This window comes from Sinocyclocheilus grahami, unplaced genomic scaffold, assembly GCF_001515645.1.
Source record: "Sinocyclocheilus grahami isolate Dianchi unplaced genomic scaffold, SAMN03320097.WGS_v1.1 scaffold711.1, whole genome shotgun sequence".
NCBI lineage: Eukaryota > Metazoa > Chordata > Actinopteri > Cypriniformes > Cyprinidae > Sinocyclocheilus > Sinocyclocheilus grahami.
In genome coordinates this window covers 519216-540175 of record NW_015505890.1, presented here as the reverse complement: position 1 = coordinate 540175, position 20960 = coordinate 519216, and the positions used below count along the sequence as shown (strand labels likewise).

Below are 20960 nucleotides of genomic sequence, written 5' to 3'. Positions count from 1 at the left end.
ATTTGTCGTGGGTGGGAATCTTATTGTGGATGGAGCTCAATGTTGTTGGGGGCGGGACCCAATATTATTATGGGTGGGGTTAAATGTTGTTTTGGATGGAGCTCATTGTTGTGGGTGGGACTTAATATTGTTGTAGGTGAAGCTCAATAGTGTTGTGGATGGATTTTTAGTTGGTTGAGGCTGGGGCTAAAGAAAGTTGAAGCTGGGGCTCAAGGTGGTTTTGGGCGGATGTGAAATTGTGTCTAACCGAGGCTTTTGAAGTTCTCATCTAGCCCACTCCAGAAGTTCTTCTCAATGAAGCCCTTCACCAGCGCCCATGGCTGTTTCCTGTACCTCAACTCTGTAGAAACCCTGAAGGCCGAATGAATCACATTATTGTCAGTCACACCTGCCTCTCTTTGTTTGGCTTTGACCATAAAAAAACGAATGTCTTGTTCACCCGTACCTCAGTCTACACTTGTTCTTGGCCACGCGCGTCAGCATGTAGCGGTTTAGGGTGTAGAAGTAGTCGTGGTACGGAACGTCATGAGTGATGACTTCAGCATCGATGATATAGCACTCACTCTCCTGGCTGGCCTTATACAGAGTCTAGTTCAGAGAGAAATTGCATTGAAAATATTAATATTAAAACACACACACACACACAAAACAGTACTGAGGAGAAGTCAGTCTCACCTGCGTCTCAGTAACTGTAGCTGTTTTAGGAGCCAGTGGGTTGGTCAGGGAAATTGTGTACACGATGGCCCTGGTCTGATTTCCAGCATCTTCCTTCTTCCAAGGCTGATACACCACATCTGTGAAAAGATGTGCAGAACCACAGTTATTATAGTTAACTAAAACTAAAACCATAACAAACATTTTTGATATATGAGAAAAAAAACAATGCTTTATATATATATATATATATATATATATATATATATATATATACACACAGTATATATATATATATATATAGCTAATTTCAGCTAATTTATTATTTTCATTTTAACTTTAAGTACTAAAATCAGTAAAAATAAACTAAACTAAAATGAATAAAACCATGTAGACATATATAGAAATTACAAAAACACACAACAAAATTAATTTTTTGAATGAAAAGAAAACAAAAAAAAAACAATGTATAAAAATTATAATAGTATCTCAGTGATACTAAAATAAAACTGATCTTAAGTATTCTTGATGTACTGTATAGTTAAGTTTTGCTCATAGATAAAACAATACATATAATAATCAAAATAATAAAATTAAATAATTTAAAGGGGTCATATGATGCGATTTAAATTTTTCCTTTCTCTTTGGAGTGTTACAAGCTCTTGGTGCATAAAGAAGATCTGTAAAGTTGCAAAGACTAAAGTCTCAAATCCAAAGAGTTATTCTTTATAAAAGTTAAGAGTCAGCCACGTCTACCTAAAACGGCTCTTTCTAACACGCCCCCACATGTCTACGTCACTATGTGGGAAGATTTGCATAACGCCGCCCAAATGTTCACGCGAAGAAAGAAGGCGCAACTTTTATTCTCGCTGTAGTATTGTTGTTGCCGCCGCCATGTCGTGAAGGCGCTGTGTGCTTCGTTGTGAAAGCAAAACTACTTTGTTTGGCCTTCCAAAAGAGGACATGACTTAAACCGCATTTCATTACACCAAATACACCAAATAATGTTCTTTTTAGCAACATCATATGACCCCTTTAAACTCAAATGCAAATTGAGTTGAATTATTTGGCAAACAACCGTGTAATGCTCTTCATGGTCTTGATCACTCTATTAGGGTTTCTCTAAAAGTTCAATCAGTTCAAAGACAAAGGAATGACTGTTTTTGAAGTGTTCTGACCTGTAAATCTCCTCTGCTCCATGAAGTCTGTCATGAACTGGGACTCGGTGAAGAGGATGGTGTACAGCTTATCAACACTGAATTTATACACCTCATTAATGTACTGACGGCCGTTCAGATCCTCGTGGAATGCTTGAACTTCATCCCCTGAAGAAATATTCAAACAAAAAAGATGAGCTGTACAGCACTAATCAAGTACTGGCATCAAAATATAGAGAATCTTGACAAAAATGTGGAGAATCTCACACTGTTCACTATTCGAATTATGTTTCCAGAATAAGACAGAATATGTATCCACATGTAGTAAGGTATAACAATTAACTGATACAATTGATACAAATTAAGATCACTTTGAGCTGCTTCCAAACTGTGAACATTTTAAAATTGGTTTCGATAATGTGAAAGTGTGCACTTCACATTTATTTATTTTATTAAGTTGGCTTGAAAAAGCCAACTTACTGAAATCCTATTTAAACTTCTTCTTCTTCTTCTTCTGAGACCAAATTTTAAAATGTATCTCCTCTTAGACTTTTAAAACTACAACCACCAAACTCGGGTCAGACCTTCAGACTGGTCTGACTCGGGTTGCTTTTCTAACTGATCCGGCTTACGGTTTTTGTAAACCAGAGTATCAAAACCAACTAAAATCCCATAGACTTTCAATGAGGGGGTGAAAACTTTTATACAATAAGACGTATGGTGTATTTAAGATGTCTATTGCTCTAGCAAAGCTTAACAACTCCCTACTGAAAAAACAGCTAAAAACAGCCTAAGCTGATTGACTGTTTTTGGCTGGTCTCCCAAGCTGGTTTTAAAGTGGTTTTGGCCACTTTTTTTAGCAGGCCAAGCTGGTCTTAGCTGGTTTTTAGCAGAGAAACATGCTAACAACATGGTACTAACGTTGCTAATCATGCTAGAAACATGCTAGCAACTTGCTAATCATGCTAGAAACAGGCTAGTAACATGCTAATCATGCTAGAAACAGGCTAGTAACTTGCTAATCATGTTAGCAACATGCTAGTAACATGCTAATCATGCTAGAAACAGGCTAGTAACATGTTAATCATGCTAGAAACAGGCTAGTAACATGCTAATCATGCTAGCAACATGCTAATCGTGCTAGAAACAGGCTAGTAACTTGCTAATTGTGCTAACAACATGCTAGTAACTCGCTAATCATCCTAGAAACATGCTAATCATGCTAGCAACATGCTAATCGTACTAGTAACATGCTACTTGTGCTAGCAGCATGCTAATCCTGCTAGCAACATGCTAAAAACATGTTAGCAACATGCTAGAAACAGCCTAGCAACCACCCCAGGTACCCTAGCAATATGTTTTGTACCTATCTGTTTTTTGTTATCCTTGAAAACATTCAAACTTGAATCTTTAAAACTATTTTAACTTTCAAACTACTTCAAACTGAAAACGTTCAGACTGCAAGTTTTTCAAACTTTCTAGCTAGGCTTTTTCAAGCCAGCTTAAAGTGTGCCTACAAACTTTTCAATCTAGTTTTAATTACATTATGTAATATAATTAAAATAAAATAAACAAATACTTACATTTTACTTTTAATTATTAAATCAATTTTAATTATTCAATTTTTTAGTATATAAAAATGATATTTTGCAAGCGTATGGAGTTTCAAACATTGATTCAAACATGAAACAAGAAGAGTTTTTTTTTTCTTTTTCAAACCTTCATCATCTGTCTCTGAGGAATCACTGAGATCAGTGGGTATATCCTCATTGTCGTTGAAGTCCAGTGCAGGTGGTGGCACAGGGTCCAGAGGACTGGCCGGCTCGCTGTTCCTCTCCTCAGCCAGCAGAGGGAGCGGCAGCAGATCTCCATCAGGAAGGCAGTCTGTGTACTCCTCAGCTGCAATGTCAAACTGACACCAGCAGAGAGCACTTTTTCAAACAATGTCTCTTAATAAGACCATACGGAAAGCGTGCAGGAGCGCATATACTCACAGACAGTGGCGTATCAGTGCTGCTGGGAGGTGTGGTGGAGTGTGTGATGGATCTCTTGTGTGACGGAGGAGAACTGTTGTCTGGCTTGTTCTCACTGCTGCTCTTGGATGAGTTATCATTACTGACCTCGTTCTCCTCCGCTGGGATCTCCTCACAGTATCTGAACAGAGAGAATGTGGACACTTAGGTGCTATATCTGTGCAACATTCACGTCTGAATATGTTGGGTTTTTGAACAGTAGTTATGAAAGCATGCACATATAACTCACCCCATGGTGTTGAAATCATCATCAGGCGGCACATAGTCTTCATCATCGCTAGTGAGGCCCAGCTCATTTCCATAGCACTGATGTACGAAGTGCCAGAGCTCTTTAGGACAGAGAGGCTGCACACAGAGTATATGACACTTTATTATATTTGCTTAGATAACATCAGATATAACATATCTAATATTGCTTAAAATGTACTGACAAAATTAGCTTAATTCACAACACATGCATACACACATGAATCGGTTCTTAACCTAATTCTAAAGTTTTGTAATTGTTATTAATATTCTAATGCATTTTGGAGTATTCTAAATGAGTGACTGCGTGCCCGAGGTTAGTCATTTGCATAAACCTGTCCAAACCTGTCCATTTAAGGTAGGGCTGCATGATTATGATAAAAATCATAATTGTTGATTATTCCTTTGGAATTGTAATTGCGATTATTAATTATGATTATCACAATTTACATTGAAAGAGGTTTTGAATAGCTTTAGAAACAACTGCATGCCAAATTTTTATATGAAAAGTTGAAAACACTCTTCCTGAAAAACATTTAGAGATTTTCTATATAGCATTAAGCCAACTATACATCGGTTTGGTTTCTTCTTAAAATAAAAAAAGTAAAAATATGCATGCTATTTTATACTAAAAGTAAAATGAAAACAATGGAGATAACCTATAGAACGAAAAAAAAAAACATGCACATTTTAAGCATGCAGGATGATGTAAGTGGACTTCATCAATTCATTATTAATGATACCAATAATTACATGTAAATAATACATTAAAACAGCATGCAACTTTGACCAAATTACAAAAAGACAAAGTGATTCTAATGTATTTCTTTGGTCTTCATTTTATTAATAATATTAAGACCAAATAAACACATTACACAGAACAATTGGCATACAGTACCAATGTTTGCATGTTTTTCTTTTTGGTATCAGTCATTGCGGTGGTTATTGCTGTCAATCACCACAGTTTCGGATTCAAAAGCGAATAGCGCTTTCTCTTAATAATCACTAAAGTTGTCAATCACTTCAGTTCAGTGCAAACTCACTGACTGAACTCTGCTCTCTTGCAAAATATCCTGTTAAAATAGCACAAAAAATGGTCTACACTGCACAATGAATTACATCATGTTTACATTTTGTTGGTTATAATAAAAGTATTCAGCACAGCTATAACGATAACAATGACGATACGATAACTTTATTTTCAGATAAAGTCTCACACTCACAATTACAAAACGCTATCACATGGACAAAAGACAGACAAGACTTTTACAGTCGCAAGAAGAAAGGGGAAAAAACGACGATGCAATCAATTTTTAAACAATTTCTTCCAGCTGATGAACAGTGTAACCACTGACAGCCAATCAGAATTCACCCTGCTTTAAACAGCTTGAGTATTTAAAGCAGCAGATGACAAAACTGCAGTGCGCTTATAATGATGTGCTGGTGTGAATGCTAATACAGTTATTGTTATAGTTATCTTTCTTGTTGTGAACTGGCCTTAACTTAAACTTTATATACTGTATATACTCATATACTGTGCTCATACCTTGTCCAGCAGTGCATTCTGCCAAAGTCTGAACATCATCATGTAAGTCCTGTCTCTTGCACCAAACGATGTGAAAAAGTGCTGAAGAGAAGAGCAAAGCAGGAGATGAACATCAAGAAATAACCTCTGTGTTAATGTGCTGTGGCATCTGAAAGACTCTCACCTTCTCGGTGTCCGTGCACACCTGTATGGCATTGGGAATCAGACGCGCGGTTTTCTCTTTCGTCATGGAGCAGATGTCTTTCAGCCGAACTGTAAGCTGCATGAAACGCAACGACAAAAACTCAGCTCTTCTCCAATCTCTCTGGAGGCTGTAGCTCCAAAAGTCTGAGTTACAGTAAATCATACCAGTGTCTCCCAGCGAAAGATGTTGCTGTAAAAACAGATCCAGTTTTCAGAGAGGTAGAGGCGGCCCTGCAGGAGAATGTCCCGCTGGAGAGCGCATGAGTAGTCTGCCAATGACAGGACAAGGTCAAAAGATGTCCCTCCTGTTACATCTTTCAATTTAATAATTTTGTTTTCTAATATTTTAATTTGCATTCATCAAGTTCTAAATAAAAGAAGAAAATCACATAAAATTAAGTACCTTTAAACCGTTTAAGCATTTAATGCAATTCTGAATGAACTATTAATATAGTTAATTTTAATTATAATTTCACTTGTTAATGAATTATAATTAGTTTTTAAATGATAAATATAAAGTATAAATTTAAAGTTGTATATATATATTAAAGGGGTCATATGATGCGATTTCAACTTTTCCTGTTACAAGCTGTTCGTGAATAGATAAGATCCCTAAAGTTGCAAAGACTAAAGTCTCAAACCCAAAGAGATATTCTTTATAAAAGTTAAGACTTGTCCACACCCTAAAACGGCTCGTTCTAACACGCCCACATGTCTACGTCACAATGTGGGACGAACACCGCCCAAATGTTTACGCAAAGAAAGAAGGCGTAACTTTATTGTTGCTGCCACCACCGCCGCCATGTTGTGAAGACGCTGTGTGTTTCGTTGCGAAAGCGAAAATACTTTGTTTGGCCTTCCAAAAGAGGACACGACTAGAAATCAGTGGTTAAGTTGTATTTACAACACTGTTCCAGAACACTTCAACCCAAATATGCAGATGTGTGCAACGCATTTTACGGAGGACGAGGACTGTTTTCTGGGAGAGTAGCCTACAATGCCGGTGTTCAGGTGAATTCAGTTCCTCTGTTTCTCCTTCGGCGCGCATGCTGACCACAGTCTATGATGCTGACAAATAATGCTGACTCACAGCCTGTAAGTACGTTTTCATATTTAAAGGGGTCATATGATGCGATTTTAATTTTTCCTTTCTCTTTGGAGTGTTACAAGCTCTTGGTGCATAAAGAAGATCTGTAAAGTTGCAAAGACTAAAGTCTCAAATCCAAAGAGATATTCTTTATAAAAGTTAAGAGTCAGCCACACCTACCTAAAACGTCTTGTTTAAACACGCCCCCACATGTCTGCATCACTATGTGGGAAGATTTGCATAACGCCGCCCAAATGTTCACGCAAAGAAAGAAGGCGTAACTTTTATTCTCGCTGTAGTATTGTTGTTGCTGCCGCCATGTCGTGAAGACGCTGTGTGCTTCGTTGTGAAAGCGAAACTACTTTGTTTGGTCTTCCAAAAGAGGACGATATCTGCTTCGTCATGCCTGGAGCTGATCCGTGCTGGTCGCTGAGGAAATACATCAACTTTGCGCTGTGGATCGCCGGATTGGCTTTCACCGTGGATGAAGCGGAGTCCAGCCCGGGGTCGTCACATGTGGTTGACGCTGTGTTTTGTTGTGAAAGCGAAACTACTTTGTTTGGTCTTCCAAAAGAGGACACGACTAGAAATCAGTGGTTAAGTTGTATTTACAACACTGTTCCAGAACAGTTTAACCCAAATATTCAGATGTGTGCAGCACATTTTATGGAGGACTGTTTCCTGATCCTGCGAGAGTAGACTACAATGCCGGCTGTTCTGACTCACAGACTGGAAGTACGTTTTTTATATTTAAAGAGTTTTTATATTTTAAATATTTAAAGCTAGTTTTTTGGGCTTGTTGTTTGTCATTTCTCCGATCACAAATGCAGACATGTTTTTATGTTTACGCGGCGTGATGCAACGCAATGCGTAAAAAGACAGTATAAGTCATTATAATCCATAATTATGCCCCCACTGGATGCAACAAATGCCTCGTTTATAATGGGTTTTCATGTTTTTGTCTCATCGCTCTAGCCGGACAGGGCATCACAGTATGGTGAGGGGCGTAACATTTCCATCACACGCTTGAGGTATTCGGCCAATCACAACGCACTAGATAGCAGGGAAATCAGAGCACACCTCGCTTTTTCAGACCGGTGAGCTATTAAAAATCGACACGTTTCAGAAAGGCGGGGCATAGAGGAGCAACAATAATGTACAGTATGTGGAAAATAATGTGTTTTCTGAACCTTAAACCGCATAAACATATTTCATTACACCAAATACACAAAATAATGTTCTTTTTTAGCAACGTCATATGACCCCTTTAATATATTCAAGTAGAATTTTCACTTAAGATAAAACTAAATAATTGTATTAGGTAATTTACAGTAGTTTACTTACTATAAATAAAGAGCTTAATATATGAGAGCTCTTACCCACAATAAGGCGCTCTGTGTCCGGTAACTGCTTGAAGAGCTTCCTGAAGTCTTCATTACGCTGCTTGTATGTGGGACTCAGGACCTACAAAACACAAAAATCAGTAGATGAGGAACACACACATACTCACACGTCCATCCACACTCAGAAAGAGTGTGCATTAAGAGCATTTCCACTCTCACAGCTGATCATGCTGCTTCAGTTCTGCCATGCAGCAGAGCGAGATCAACCACAATGAGTGCATTCCCACTGTAGAGTCACACTGCTTCTCATTCACAAATGCACTCTTCACTCCTGCTAATGAGTGAATACACACCTGGCATCAGTTACAGTGGCACGTAAACAGCCTTTAAAGACAAATGCTCTGAGAAAAGACAGGACAGTCACTTCAACTTGAATCTCGAGGTGTCTTAAGATCAACCATGTAAAACGTTTCCTTATTCACAAAATTGAACGTGATACACCGTTGCCATGGAAGTGAGATAAAAAAAACAAACAACAAATGATCATAAATACCTTTAGAATTATACAGAATTTATATTATTTAACCACTGAATTCAGTTTCAAAAATATTAAATGAACATATATTTGTACAGACTGTACCGACACTGTCAATATTGAATATTTTTAAACAAATTTTTACAATATTAGAATAAGCAAAAATAACCTGACTAGTAACACATGATTCCAGTGCAAAAACACACTCACACGCAAGTGGCCTTTAGTAACCTCTGCAGACAGATACTTTATTATGCTGCTGTTTGTTCCAGTTTCCCACCGTTTGTGCTGGGAAAGAGTGGGTATGTGGGTCTGTCTTGATTCTTTATGCTTCTTCAGACTGAGAACACTGTGACTTCCACAAGTTAATCGTTACCTTAGTATGCAATGGCCACCAATATCTCTATTACAGTTTGGTTGTTGGCTTTCACAGAACGTTCTTCTTGGAGTTTAGTCCATCAAAGATGTGATTCATCTTAGTCCTCAGAATTTGTGTTTGTTTTCTGCATTCACTTGCTGATCATGTTAGACTTCAGAGAAGAAAAACTTATCTTCTACAGGTTTGAAATGGAGCATGACAACCAATAAAGAGCGTGACTGGAGGGTTGATGAAGAAGGAACAGTAAGTTACTTCCGCAAGTGATAATTAATCGTTACTTCAGTATGCAATGGCCACCAATATCTCCATTAAAGGTTGGTTGGTGGCTTTCAAAGATCGTTCTTCTTGAAATTTAGTCCATCAAAGACGTGATTCTTCTTATTCCATAAAGTTTGTGCTTGTTTTCTGCATTTCTTCTTAGACTTCAGAGAAGAAATAGTCTCCTAGTTTGAAACGGACTACGACAACAAATAAAGAGCATCTAAAGAGCATGTCTGTAGGGTTGATCCGCAAGCAATTATCAATTGTTACCTCAGTATGCAGTGGACACTAATATCTCCATTACAGGTTGGTTGGTGGCTTTCAAAGAACGTTCTTCTTGGAGTTTAGTCCATCAAAGATGTGATTCTTCTTAGTCCTCAGAATTTGTGTTTGCTTTCTGCATTCAGCAGCTGTTGTTGTTCGACTTTAGAGAACAAAAGATAGTCTTCTGCCGGTGTGAATCGGACCACGACGACAAATAAAGAGCCTCGAAAGAGCCTGACTAGAGAGTCGATGAAGAAGGAACAGAAAGTTACTTCCGCAAGTGATAATCGTTACCTCAGTATGCAATGGCCGCTAATATCTCCATAACAGGTTGGTTGTTGGCTTTCAAAGATTGTTCTTCTTGGAGTTTAGTCCATCAAAGACAATTCTTCTTATTCCTAGAGTTTTTCTTGTTTTCTGCATTCAGTCTTGTCAGACTTCAGAGAAGAAAGATCTTCTGCAGGTGTGAAACGGACCACGACGACAAATAAAGACCATCCGGAAACACTCTGCACCAAATCCTTGGGTTCTTAGGTCCTCTTTTTAATAATTTACGCTTTCCAATGTAGAATTCACACTCGCATCTCTCAACCCCAAACGACACTCACTCGCTCCCTCTCATTTGTGCCTAAAGATAACCAAGAACAAAGACTGACACATGATCTGCAGCAGTTATAATGCTAAGAATGGAATTCTGCTTGTGCAAGCGACAACTCCGTCCCAAAAGTATGCTCTCATCAGCACTTATGCATAAATATCCATAAAGGTGAATGGATAGTTGCTCTCAATGGAGAAGCAAATACTCAGGAACATTCCAGAGCAGATCCAGACTAGCAGAAACCTCAGCAGATACTGCGGAGCACAACAGCTCTATCTGTCCTGCTGATTTATGTAGAGCTGGATATGTGTGAGTGTGTTTACTCCTGCTGATGAGTATGTAAAGTCAGTTACTTATTAACTAAAAGAGTAAATAATGAGAGACGCCGGTGGCTGGTACCAGGAGTGGGTGTGACGACTCCAATAATGTCATCAGGGGATCCCTTTGTTTTCTAATGTCACAGTGACAAGTGAGACAATTAGGCACGTTTCCATTACAGATTTGCGCAAAACTTTGGCGATATTTTATAAGCGTCAATAAAAAAGTATTGCGAAATGACGGTGTTTCCATTAACCGATGTTATGCGACTAAAACGTAATTCTTTCCTCTCGCGATAAGTCATGGCAATGGATTTTGATGGTATTTTGGCTACACTAGCCATTATATTTAATCGAAGGAGGCGTATGCGTGTATCTTGATAGAAGCAGCGTGGAGAGCAGCTTCTGGGACGTGCCGTGGCATGACTGGTAACACAAGCGTTGACTAGAGTGGCTGCGATCAGCTCCGGTGGCCGTTTCGGAGCCGTAACGCGCCGCAGACGTGTGCAGTGTAAATAGTCTAAGCATTAATGACAGGGAAAGCCCCTTATACTTGAGAGCAGCCACATATGAAGTGTTTCTTGGAGGTTGTAGTACATTGAGGAATGATCATATGACTTTTTACGTATACCATGTGACCTGTTAATGCGGAAAAAAAAGTTTCCATTGCAGTTTTGCGAAATATTCCTTTTTTGAATTGCCTGAAAAACCACCTCATGCGAGCGTAAAAACTTTTTGCGATATATGGGCGTTTTTGCGAAATTGACGCGTTTCCATTAGGCGTATTTTCAATTTGCAATTACAATTTGCGTTAACGTTTGTCTGTGTAACAGACCAGGGTGTTTCTGTGCGACAGAACTGAAAGCTGACTTAACGTTTGTCTGCGTGATGGACTAGCGTGTTTCTGTGTGACAGAACCAAAGACTGATTTAGCGCATTTTCTGTTCAATGAAACTGAAAGCTTATTTGATGTGTGACAGAACTCAAGTTGTTTTAGCATGTTTTTGTGTGACAGAACTGATGCTAACTAAGCTCATATCTGTGCGACAGACTAAGGCAAGTGTGAGTAAGGATGAACTTTTATATCTTATTTAATTACTGGGAGGAATCCAGTAATTAAAATCAGCTGAGCATCACAAAACTGAGGATAGATAACTGCTAGTCTATGACGCAATTATTATTAAAAAAACAACACATTTTTAGACCAGTTTAAATTCAGACCAAGTGCAAGCTGAAACAGCTTTGAAATCAGCACTTTACAACCTAACACTTGAAGGGGCTACACACGCATACAAAGCTAAATATGAATGTTAGACATATTCTAAAAAAATATGACTTAAAAAAAGTTATTTTTTGGAAGAAAGAGCAATATTAAAAGTCCCTCTGAATCAGTCTAGTTATGGCATAGAGCTGGGTTCTGTTCACAAGAACTGAAAACAGAGAAACAGCCAAGCAGAGAACCAGTTTCCCAACTTTACACCTGTTCATGGTGTCAGAATCTCCAGGGCAAAGCTCAGGAAGGTATGGAATTCTGCACAAACACGCCCACACGTAACAATAAACAAACGCACACATAAACTCTGTCTGTCTTCATGTCTCAAACGGTCACAGGGACGGCGCGTTTCCATTACAGATTTGCGCAAAACTTTGGCGATATTTTATAAACGTCAATAAAAAAGTATTGCGAAATGACGGTGTTTCCATTAACCGATGTTATGCGACTAAAACGTAATTCTTTCCTCTCGCAATAAGTCATGGCAATGGATTTTGATGGTATTTTGGCTACACTAGCCATTATATTTAATCGAAGGAGGCGTATGCGTGTATCTTGATAGAAGCAGCGTGGAGAGCAGCTTCTGGGACGTGCCGTGGCATGACTGGTAACACAAGCGTTGACTAGAGTGGCTGCGATCAGCTCCGGTGGCCGTTTCGGAGCCGTAACGCGCCGCAGACGTGTGCAGTGTAAATAGTCTAAGCATTAATGACAGGGAAAGCCCCTTATACTTGAGAGCAGCCACATATGAAGTGTTTCTTGGAGGTTGTAGTACATTGAGGAATGATCATATGACTTTTTACGTATGCCATGTGACCTGTTAATGCGGAAAAAAAAGTTTCCATTGCAGTTTTGCGAAATATTCCTTTTTTGAATTGCCTGAAAAACCACCTCATGCGAGCGTAAAAACTTTTTGCGATATATGGGCATTTTTGCGAAATTGACGCGTTTCCATTAGGCGTATTTTCAATTTGAAGGGTAATGGAAATGCAGCTAATGTCTAGTGTGCGAAATATACATAAGCTTTTGGGGTGCGATCTGTTGAGGTTAGTCTCTTGCAACTCAAAATAGTTTTGTATTTAACCAAAAGTAAGTCACCTTAAAGGGATAGTTCACCCAAAAATGAAAGTTCTGTCATCATTTACTCACCCTCATGTCGTTCCAAATATGAGTATGAGTTTCTTTCTTCCGCTGAATACAGAATAATATATTTTGAAGGATCTTGAGAACTAAACAGTTTTGATGACTATTGCCTTCCAGTGTATGGACCAAAAAATGAAGACATTTTTTAAAATATATTCTTTTATGTTCTACAAAAGAAAGAAAGTCATACAGATTTGGAACGAAAAGAGAGTGAATAAACGGTGACAAACATTTTTGGTGAACTATCCGTTTAAAAATCTTTAAAATACACTAAAGCTGGTATGTTAAATTCTGTATGTGTCATACCTAAAGACATAAAAAATGTCAATATTGATGTTTGTTAATAATTATCATAACAACAATTGCTTTAGTTCACAAGCATTTTTCATTATTTGAGTGTCCGGTGAAAGTATATACTCTGACTTATTTTGCAGTTACTAAAAACATTTTTGAAAAATATAAAATTAAAATGATTTTTGCACATGTAGGCTGCCATTTAGACTAAGAACCGTGTATTGGTTTAGCATACGTATGAGACCTCCCCAACTTTGATTTAACTTCCATTGGGGTTCAAACCTAAATAGATATCAACCCAAAGTTTTTCACATAAGAAGACATTTCGAATGTTGGTAACCAAACAGTTTAAACTAAACCCAGAAACTATACTGATGAGTTGATTTCTGTAGAAAACGTTGAATCATTTAGATGACAAGGACGCAGGAAAAATGTGTGCTGATAACAGCCATACAATGAAAAGACAGAGCAGGCCTTTGTGTGACATATCTGCTCAGGCTCTCTTCCTATTCATACTCTTTGTTTATTACTTTTCTAATTTTACCTTGAAACTAACAATGTGTTGTGAAATTGCTGCCTTAAAATAAGCTAATTCATACAAGCTTTGCTCCTATAAAGAGTCAGATGCTGTTAATAATCAGCACTCTCTCGTAAACCAAACATCCCGGAGCCTAACTGCAACACAGTACTGCAGCCAACATTCACTCCGGTGGTCAGTCGGGCTCAGAACTCACATGATGACGGTTGAGATGTAATCACAGAGCTCTCAGGGCAATGGGAGATCATCACTGCCCATACAAACCCTCCACAGACCGAGCATCAAGAAATATTCTAAACATACTGTATAAATATAACATCAACACCACTGTGTGAGATCCTGCCCAGTATGCATTTAATATGTATCAAACAACTCACATCCGTGCAGACGCAGTGCAATCAACCAATCACATCACACCGCTGAGGACCAGAGCCAGTCAAAAAGATGCAAAGTCTATTTACTGCGACTCTTCAATGCTGCCGCCATGCAGGCCCTTGTGAAAAAGAAGTGTGCTTAATTGTAATGAATGTGCACTTGTATTTAAAATTACATTTACAAAAAATTGTACTTGCCGATAATATAAGATTACTAAAATAAAAGTGTACTTAAAACTAAGTGTACTTAGAGTACACTTTCATGACTGCTATGTTTTTAACACTTAAGTACAGTTTTACATTTAGTTTTTAAAAGGGCACTTTGTAATATGTACTTCTTTTTCACAAAGGGGTATTAATGCCATGCATCCTCTTTCTGCATTCGGTTTAGTAAAGTTCATGGTGCTACGATTGCATCATTAGATGATCACACACATGCCAAAGCCATCATTAGAACGACAGAAGCCTTCAAGACTCATTTCAGTCCTCATACTGAACGCTTGAGGAAGGACTGGTGTGAGAGCGAACAGAACGTGGAGAGTAAAACCATGCTTACTCTGAGAATGTGCTGTCTCTCATGCTAAAGAGAAAGAGTGAAGGAGAGAGAGAAGAGAGGGGAAGACAAAAAAAGAAAAGAAAACAGACAGAAAAAGAAAGCAAAGATTGATGGAGATATTGTGGGAAGATATTGTGGAATGAAAAGTGATTGAAAGATTAGTGTAAAACCACGCTCTCTTGTGGCTAATGGTCTAAATAGAATTCAACACTTGAAGAGAAAATCTTATTTGTATTGCTATAATAATAATTCAATATACATTAAATATATACCCTGAATTATTTAAAGTATAAAACATTACCATGATAATATAGTTATTTTAGGCATGCACCTCAGAGAGCCATGTAATATATATTCAAATATTCATATTTAAATATGCAATTTTAATGGGAATATGTAATATGAAATATTTAATTCTTAAGATAATTTTGTGTGCCAAAACATGTAAGATTATATTCAAATTCTGACACTCTGTGATACACAACAATGTGAAGAAAGCAGATGGCTGTTATCAGTCACGTTGACACACAGACGTAAAATATGAGGAAATTGATAACAAGATCATGAGTCAGATAATATTTGCAGCCAAACTGATGAATGTCAGAGGAAAGAGCAACACATCTGTAAAGCATTACAGTAAAACAACAGAAGAATTCCACTGGTTGATGACCAGACACGGCAGTGTTCACATCTGACACACAAATACAAGTAATTACATACTTAAAAATTCCAAACATAATGCCTATTATAAACAATAACTAAATTAAATAAAAATTATATGTATATATATATACAGTGAAAATTAGATTTAATTATTACATTTAATTAAATTATCCTGTTCCCTTGCCCAAGACATGTCATGATACAGTAACACAAAGAATGCACTGTATGGTGACATTTATGGTTTATATGGCTTATGGTTTATATTTCAAGGTAGGTGGACACACAACCATTAGTACAAGCATACACACACACACACACACACACACACACACACACACACACACACACACACATACACACACACACATATTATTAATAGAAAGTGCGACTTACGTTGTACCAGCTCTGGCTTTTCTGAAAGAGAAGGAAAAGAAAATGACTATATTAAGGAGAGCAAAACAGTGGCTATGCAGAACATTATTTGCATACGCCCCTCACAGCGAGTGTATATTTACAGACTGTGAGGGTTGGCCGAGGGCCTGTCATGTGGCAGCTGGTAAAGTCTGCTAGATTGACATTTCCCTTCACCTGATAATTACACACGCATACATCATTTGTTCTTTCCACAAATAGTGTGAAACAAAGATAGATGGTTAAATGAGCAGTTTGAAAGCGGATACGTCATGGGAAAAAGACAAATTCACACTTGCATAAACCAAAATAGAAACTAAAGACACTTTTAAGGGGGTGTTTGTGTACAGGGGTGAACTGACATCACTACCGCTCTATTTATAACACAACACAGTCTAGCTCAGTCTAGATGAGCCTGAATGTTGTTTCACTCAGGCCAAAAATTACCTTGAAAAGACCCTTAAAACTATTTCTCGTAATTATGACGTTATATCTCGCAATGTGACTTTATTTCTCATAATAATGACATTACATATCATCACATAACTTTATTTCTCCTAATTATAACATTAGATCTGTCAATTTGACCTTTCTCATAATTTCTCATAAATATTCAATTATATACTGCAACGTGACTTTATTTCTCGTAATTATGACTTTACAGTATATCTGTGCAGTGACTTTATTATTTGGCCTTTCCACAAATAGAGTGAAGCAAAAATAGATGGTTAAATGAGCAGTTTCAAAGCTGATATGGCATGGAAATAAGACAAATTCACAGCCGCATGAACCAAAATAGAAACTTGGAGACTTTTAAGAGGGTGTTTGTGTACAGGGGTGAACTGACATCACTACCGCTCTATTTATAACACAACACAGTCTAGCTCAGTCTAGATGAGCCTGAATGTTGTTTCACTCAGGCCAAAAATTACCTTGAAAAGACCCTTAAAACTATTTCTCGTAATTATGACGTTATATCTCGCAATGTGACTTTATTTCTCATAATAATGACATTACATATCATCACATAACTTTATTTCTCCTAATTATAACATTAGATCTGTCAATTTGACCTTTCTCATAATTTCTCATAAATATTCAATTATATACTGCAACGTGACTTTATTTCTCGTAATTATGACTTTACAGTATATCTGTGCAGTGACTTTATTTCTTGTAATTATGGCATTATACTGTAAGTTGCAATTTTTATTAATTTTTTTTGTAATTATGACTATATCTGCGCACAGTGACTTTATTTCTCATAATTATGACATATTTCACAATTTGACTTTATTTCTCGTAGTTATGACATTATATATTGCAAAGTGACTTTATTTCTTGTAATTATGAATTTTCTATTTTGCAAAGTGACTTTATATTTCATTGCTGTGATTTTTTTACCTTAAAGTGTCACTTTTCATCTCGCAGTGATTTTTCTTACTGTACTGTAAATTGTCATGTGACTTAATTTCTCATAATTGACAAATAGCAAAGTGACTTTATTTCTCGTAACTATGACTTTATATCTGTGCTAAGTGACTTTATTTCTCGTACCTATGACTTCGTATCTGTGAAAAGTGACTTTATATCTCGTAACTATGACTTTATATCTGTGCTAAGTGACTTTATTTCTCGTACCTATGACTTCGTATCTGTGAAAAGTGACTTTATATCTCGTAACTATGACTTTATATCTGTGCTAAGTGACTTTATTTCTCGTACCTATGACTTCGTATCTGTGAAAAGTGACTTTATATCTCGTAACTATGACTTTATATCTGTGCTAAGTGACTTTATTTCTCGTACCTATGACTTCGTATCTGTGAAAAGTGACTTTATATCTCGTAACTATGACTTTATATCTGTGCTAAGTGACTTTATTTCTCGTACCTATGACTTCGTATCTGTGAAAAGTGACTTTATATCTCGTAACTATGACTTTATATCTGTGCTAAGTGACTTTATTTCTCGTACCTATGACTTCGTATCTGTGAAAAGTGACTTTATATCTCGTAACTATGACTTTATATCTGTGCTAAGTGACTTTATTTCTCGTACCTATGACTTCGTATCTGTGAAAAGTGACTTTATATCTCGTAACTATGACTTTATATCTGTGCTAAGTGACTTTATTTCTCGTACCTATGACTTCGTATCTGTGAAAAGTGACTTTATATCTCGTAACTATGACTTTATATCTGTGCTAAGTGACTTTATTTCTCGTACCTATGACTTCGTATCTGTGAAAAGTGACTTTATATCTCGTAACTATGACTTTATATCTGTGCTAAGTGACTTTATTTCTCGTACCTATGACTTCGTATCTGTGAAAAGTGACTTTATATCTCGTAACTATGACTTTATATCTGTGCTAAGTGACTTTATTTCTCGTACCTATGACTTCGTATCTGTGAAAAGTGACTTTATATCTCGTAACTATGACTTTATATCTGTGCTAAGTGACTTTATTTCTCGTACCTATGACTTCGTATCTGTGAAAAGTGACTTTATATCTCGTAACTATGACTTTATATCTGTGCTAAGTGACTTTATTTCTCGTACCTATGACTTCGTATCTGTGAAAAGTGACTTTATATCTCGTAACTATGACTTTATATCTGTGCTAAGTGACTTTATTTCTCGTACCTATGACTTCGTATCTGTGAAAAGTGACTTTATATCTCGTAACTATGACTTTATATCTGTGCTAAGTGACTTTATTTCTCGTACCTATGACTTCGTATCTGTGAAAAGTGACTTTATATCTCGTAACTATGACTTTATATCTGTGCTAAGTGACTTTATTTCTCGTACCTATGACTTCGTATCTGTGAAAAGTGACTTTATATCTCGTAACTATGACTTTATATCTGTGCTAAGTGACTTTATTTCTCGTACCTATGACTTCGTATCTGTGAAAAGTGACTTTATATCTCGTAACTATGACTTTATATCTGTGCTAAGTGACTTTATTTCTCGTACCTATGACTTCGTATCTGTGAAAAGTGACTTTATATCTCGTAACTATGACTTTATATCTGTGCTAAGTGACTTTATTTCTCGTACCTATGACTTCGTATCTGTGAAAAGTGACTTTATATCTCGTAACTATGACTTTATATCTGTGCTAAGTGACTTTATTTCTCGTACCTATGACTTCGTATCTGTGAAAAGTGACTTTATATCTCGTAACTATGACTTTATATCTGTGCTAAGTGACTTTATTTCTCGTACCTATGACTTCGTATCTGTGAAAAGTGACTTTATATCTCGTAACTATGACTTTATATCTGTGCTAAGTGACTTTATTTCTCGTACCTATGACTTCGTATCTGTGAAAAGTGACTTTATATCTCGTAACTATGACTTTATATCTGTGCTAAGTGACTTTATTTCTCGTACCTATGACTTCGTATCTGTGAAAAGTGACTTTATATCTCGTAACTATGACTTTATATCTGTGCTAAGTGACTTTATTTCTCGTACCTATGACTTCGTATCTGTGAAAAGTGACTTTATATCTCGTAACTATGACTTTATATCTGTGCTAAGTGACTTTATTTCTCGTACCTATGACTTCGTATCTGTGAAAAGTGACTTTATATCTCGTAACTATGACTTTATATCTGTGCTAAGTGACTTTATTTCTCGTACCTATGACTTCGTATCTGTGAAAAGTGACTTTATATCTCGTAACTATGACTTTATATCTGTGCTAAGTGACTTTATTTCTCGTACCTATGACTTCGTATCTGTGAAAAGTGACTTTATATCTCGTAACTATGACTTTATATCTGTGCTAAGTGACTTTATTTCTCGTACCTATGACTTCGTATCTGTGAAAAGTGACTTTATATCTCGTAACTATGACTTTATATCTGTGCTAAGTGACTTTATTTCTCGTACCTATGACTTCGTATCTGTGAAAAGTGACTTTATATCTCGTAACTATGACTTTATATCTGTGCTAAGTGACTTTATTTCTCGTACCTATGACTTCGTATCTGTGAAAAGTGACTTTATATCTCGTAACTATGACTTTATATCTGTGCTAAGTGACTTTATTTCTCGTACCTATGACTTCGTATCTGTGAAAAGTGACTTTATATCTCGTAACTATGACTTTATATCTGTGCTAAGTGACTTTATTTCTCGTACCTATGACTTCGTATCTGTGAAAAGTGACTTTATATCTCGTAACTATGACTTTATATCTGTGCTAAGTGACTTTATTTCTCGTACCTATGACTTCGTATCTGTGAAAAGTGACTTTATATCTCGTAACTATGACTTTATATCTGTGCTAAGTGACTTTATTTCTCGTACCTATGACTTCGTATCTGTGAAAAGTGACTTTATATCTCGTAACTATGACTTTATATCTGTGCTAAGTGACTTTATTTCTCGTACCTATGACTTCGTATCTGTGAAAAGTGACTTTATATCTCGTAACTATGACTTTATATCTGTGCTAAGTGACTTTATTTCTCGTACCTATGACTTCGTATCTGTGAAAAGTGACTTTATATCTCGTAACTATGACTTTATATCTGTGCTAAGTGACTTTATTTCTCGTACCTATGACTTCGTATCTGTGAAAAGTGACTTTATATCTCGTAACTATGACTTTATATCTGTGCTAAGTGACTTTATTTCTCGTACCTATGACTTCGTATCTGTGAAAAGTGACTTTATATCTCGTAACTATGACTTTATATCTGTGCTAAGTGACTTTATTTCTCGTACCTATGACTTCGTATCTGTGAAAAGTGACTTTATATCTCGTAACTATGACTTTATATCTGTGCTAAGTGACTTTATTTCTCGTACCTATGACTTCGTATCTGTGAAAAGTGACTTTATATCTCGTAACTATGACTTTGTATCTGTGAAAAGTGACTTTATTTCTCATAACTATGACGTAACTATGACTTTGTATCTGTGAAAAGTGACTTTATTTCTCATAACTATGACTTCATATCTGTGCAAAGTGACTTTATTTCTCGTAACTATGACTTTGTATCTGTGAAAAGTGACTTTATTTCTCATAACTATGACTTTGTATCTGTGAAAAGTGACTTTATTTCTCGTAACTATGACTT

General features: G+C 36.7%; 1 protein-coding gene across 1 annotated transcript in view; it reads right to left on the bottom strand.

Moving 5' to 3' along the window:
- The window catches only part of LOC107560129 (GRAM domain-containing protein 1B-like), a 39486-nt gene that overhangs the window by 4932 nt on the left and 13594 nt on the right, over positions 1–20960 (bottom strand). Inside the window, exons 3-14 of the mRNA XM_016244212.1 lie at positions 15838–15858; positions 8286–8370; positions 5985–6088; positions 5800–5895; positions 5637–5717; positions 4074–4189; positions 3806–3965; positions 3531–3723; positions 1833–1979; positions 676–794; positions 446–588; positions 248–351 (exon numbers count right to left, since the gene is read on the bottom strand). Of these exons, the coding sequence (XP_016099698.1) occupies positions 248–351; positions 446–588; positions 676–794; positions 1833–1979; positions 3531–3723; positions 3806–3965; positions 4074–4189; positions 5637–5717; positions 5800–5895; positions 5985–6088; positions 8286–8370; positions 15838–15858 (1369 nt within the window). The remainder of the gene's footprint in view (positions 1–247; positions 352–445; positions 589–675; positions 795–1832; positions 1980–3530; positions 3724–3805; positions 3966–4073; positions 4190–5636; positions 5718–5799; positions 5896–5984; positions 6089–8285; positions 8371–15837; positions 15859–20960) is intronic.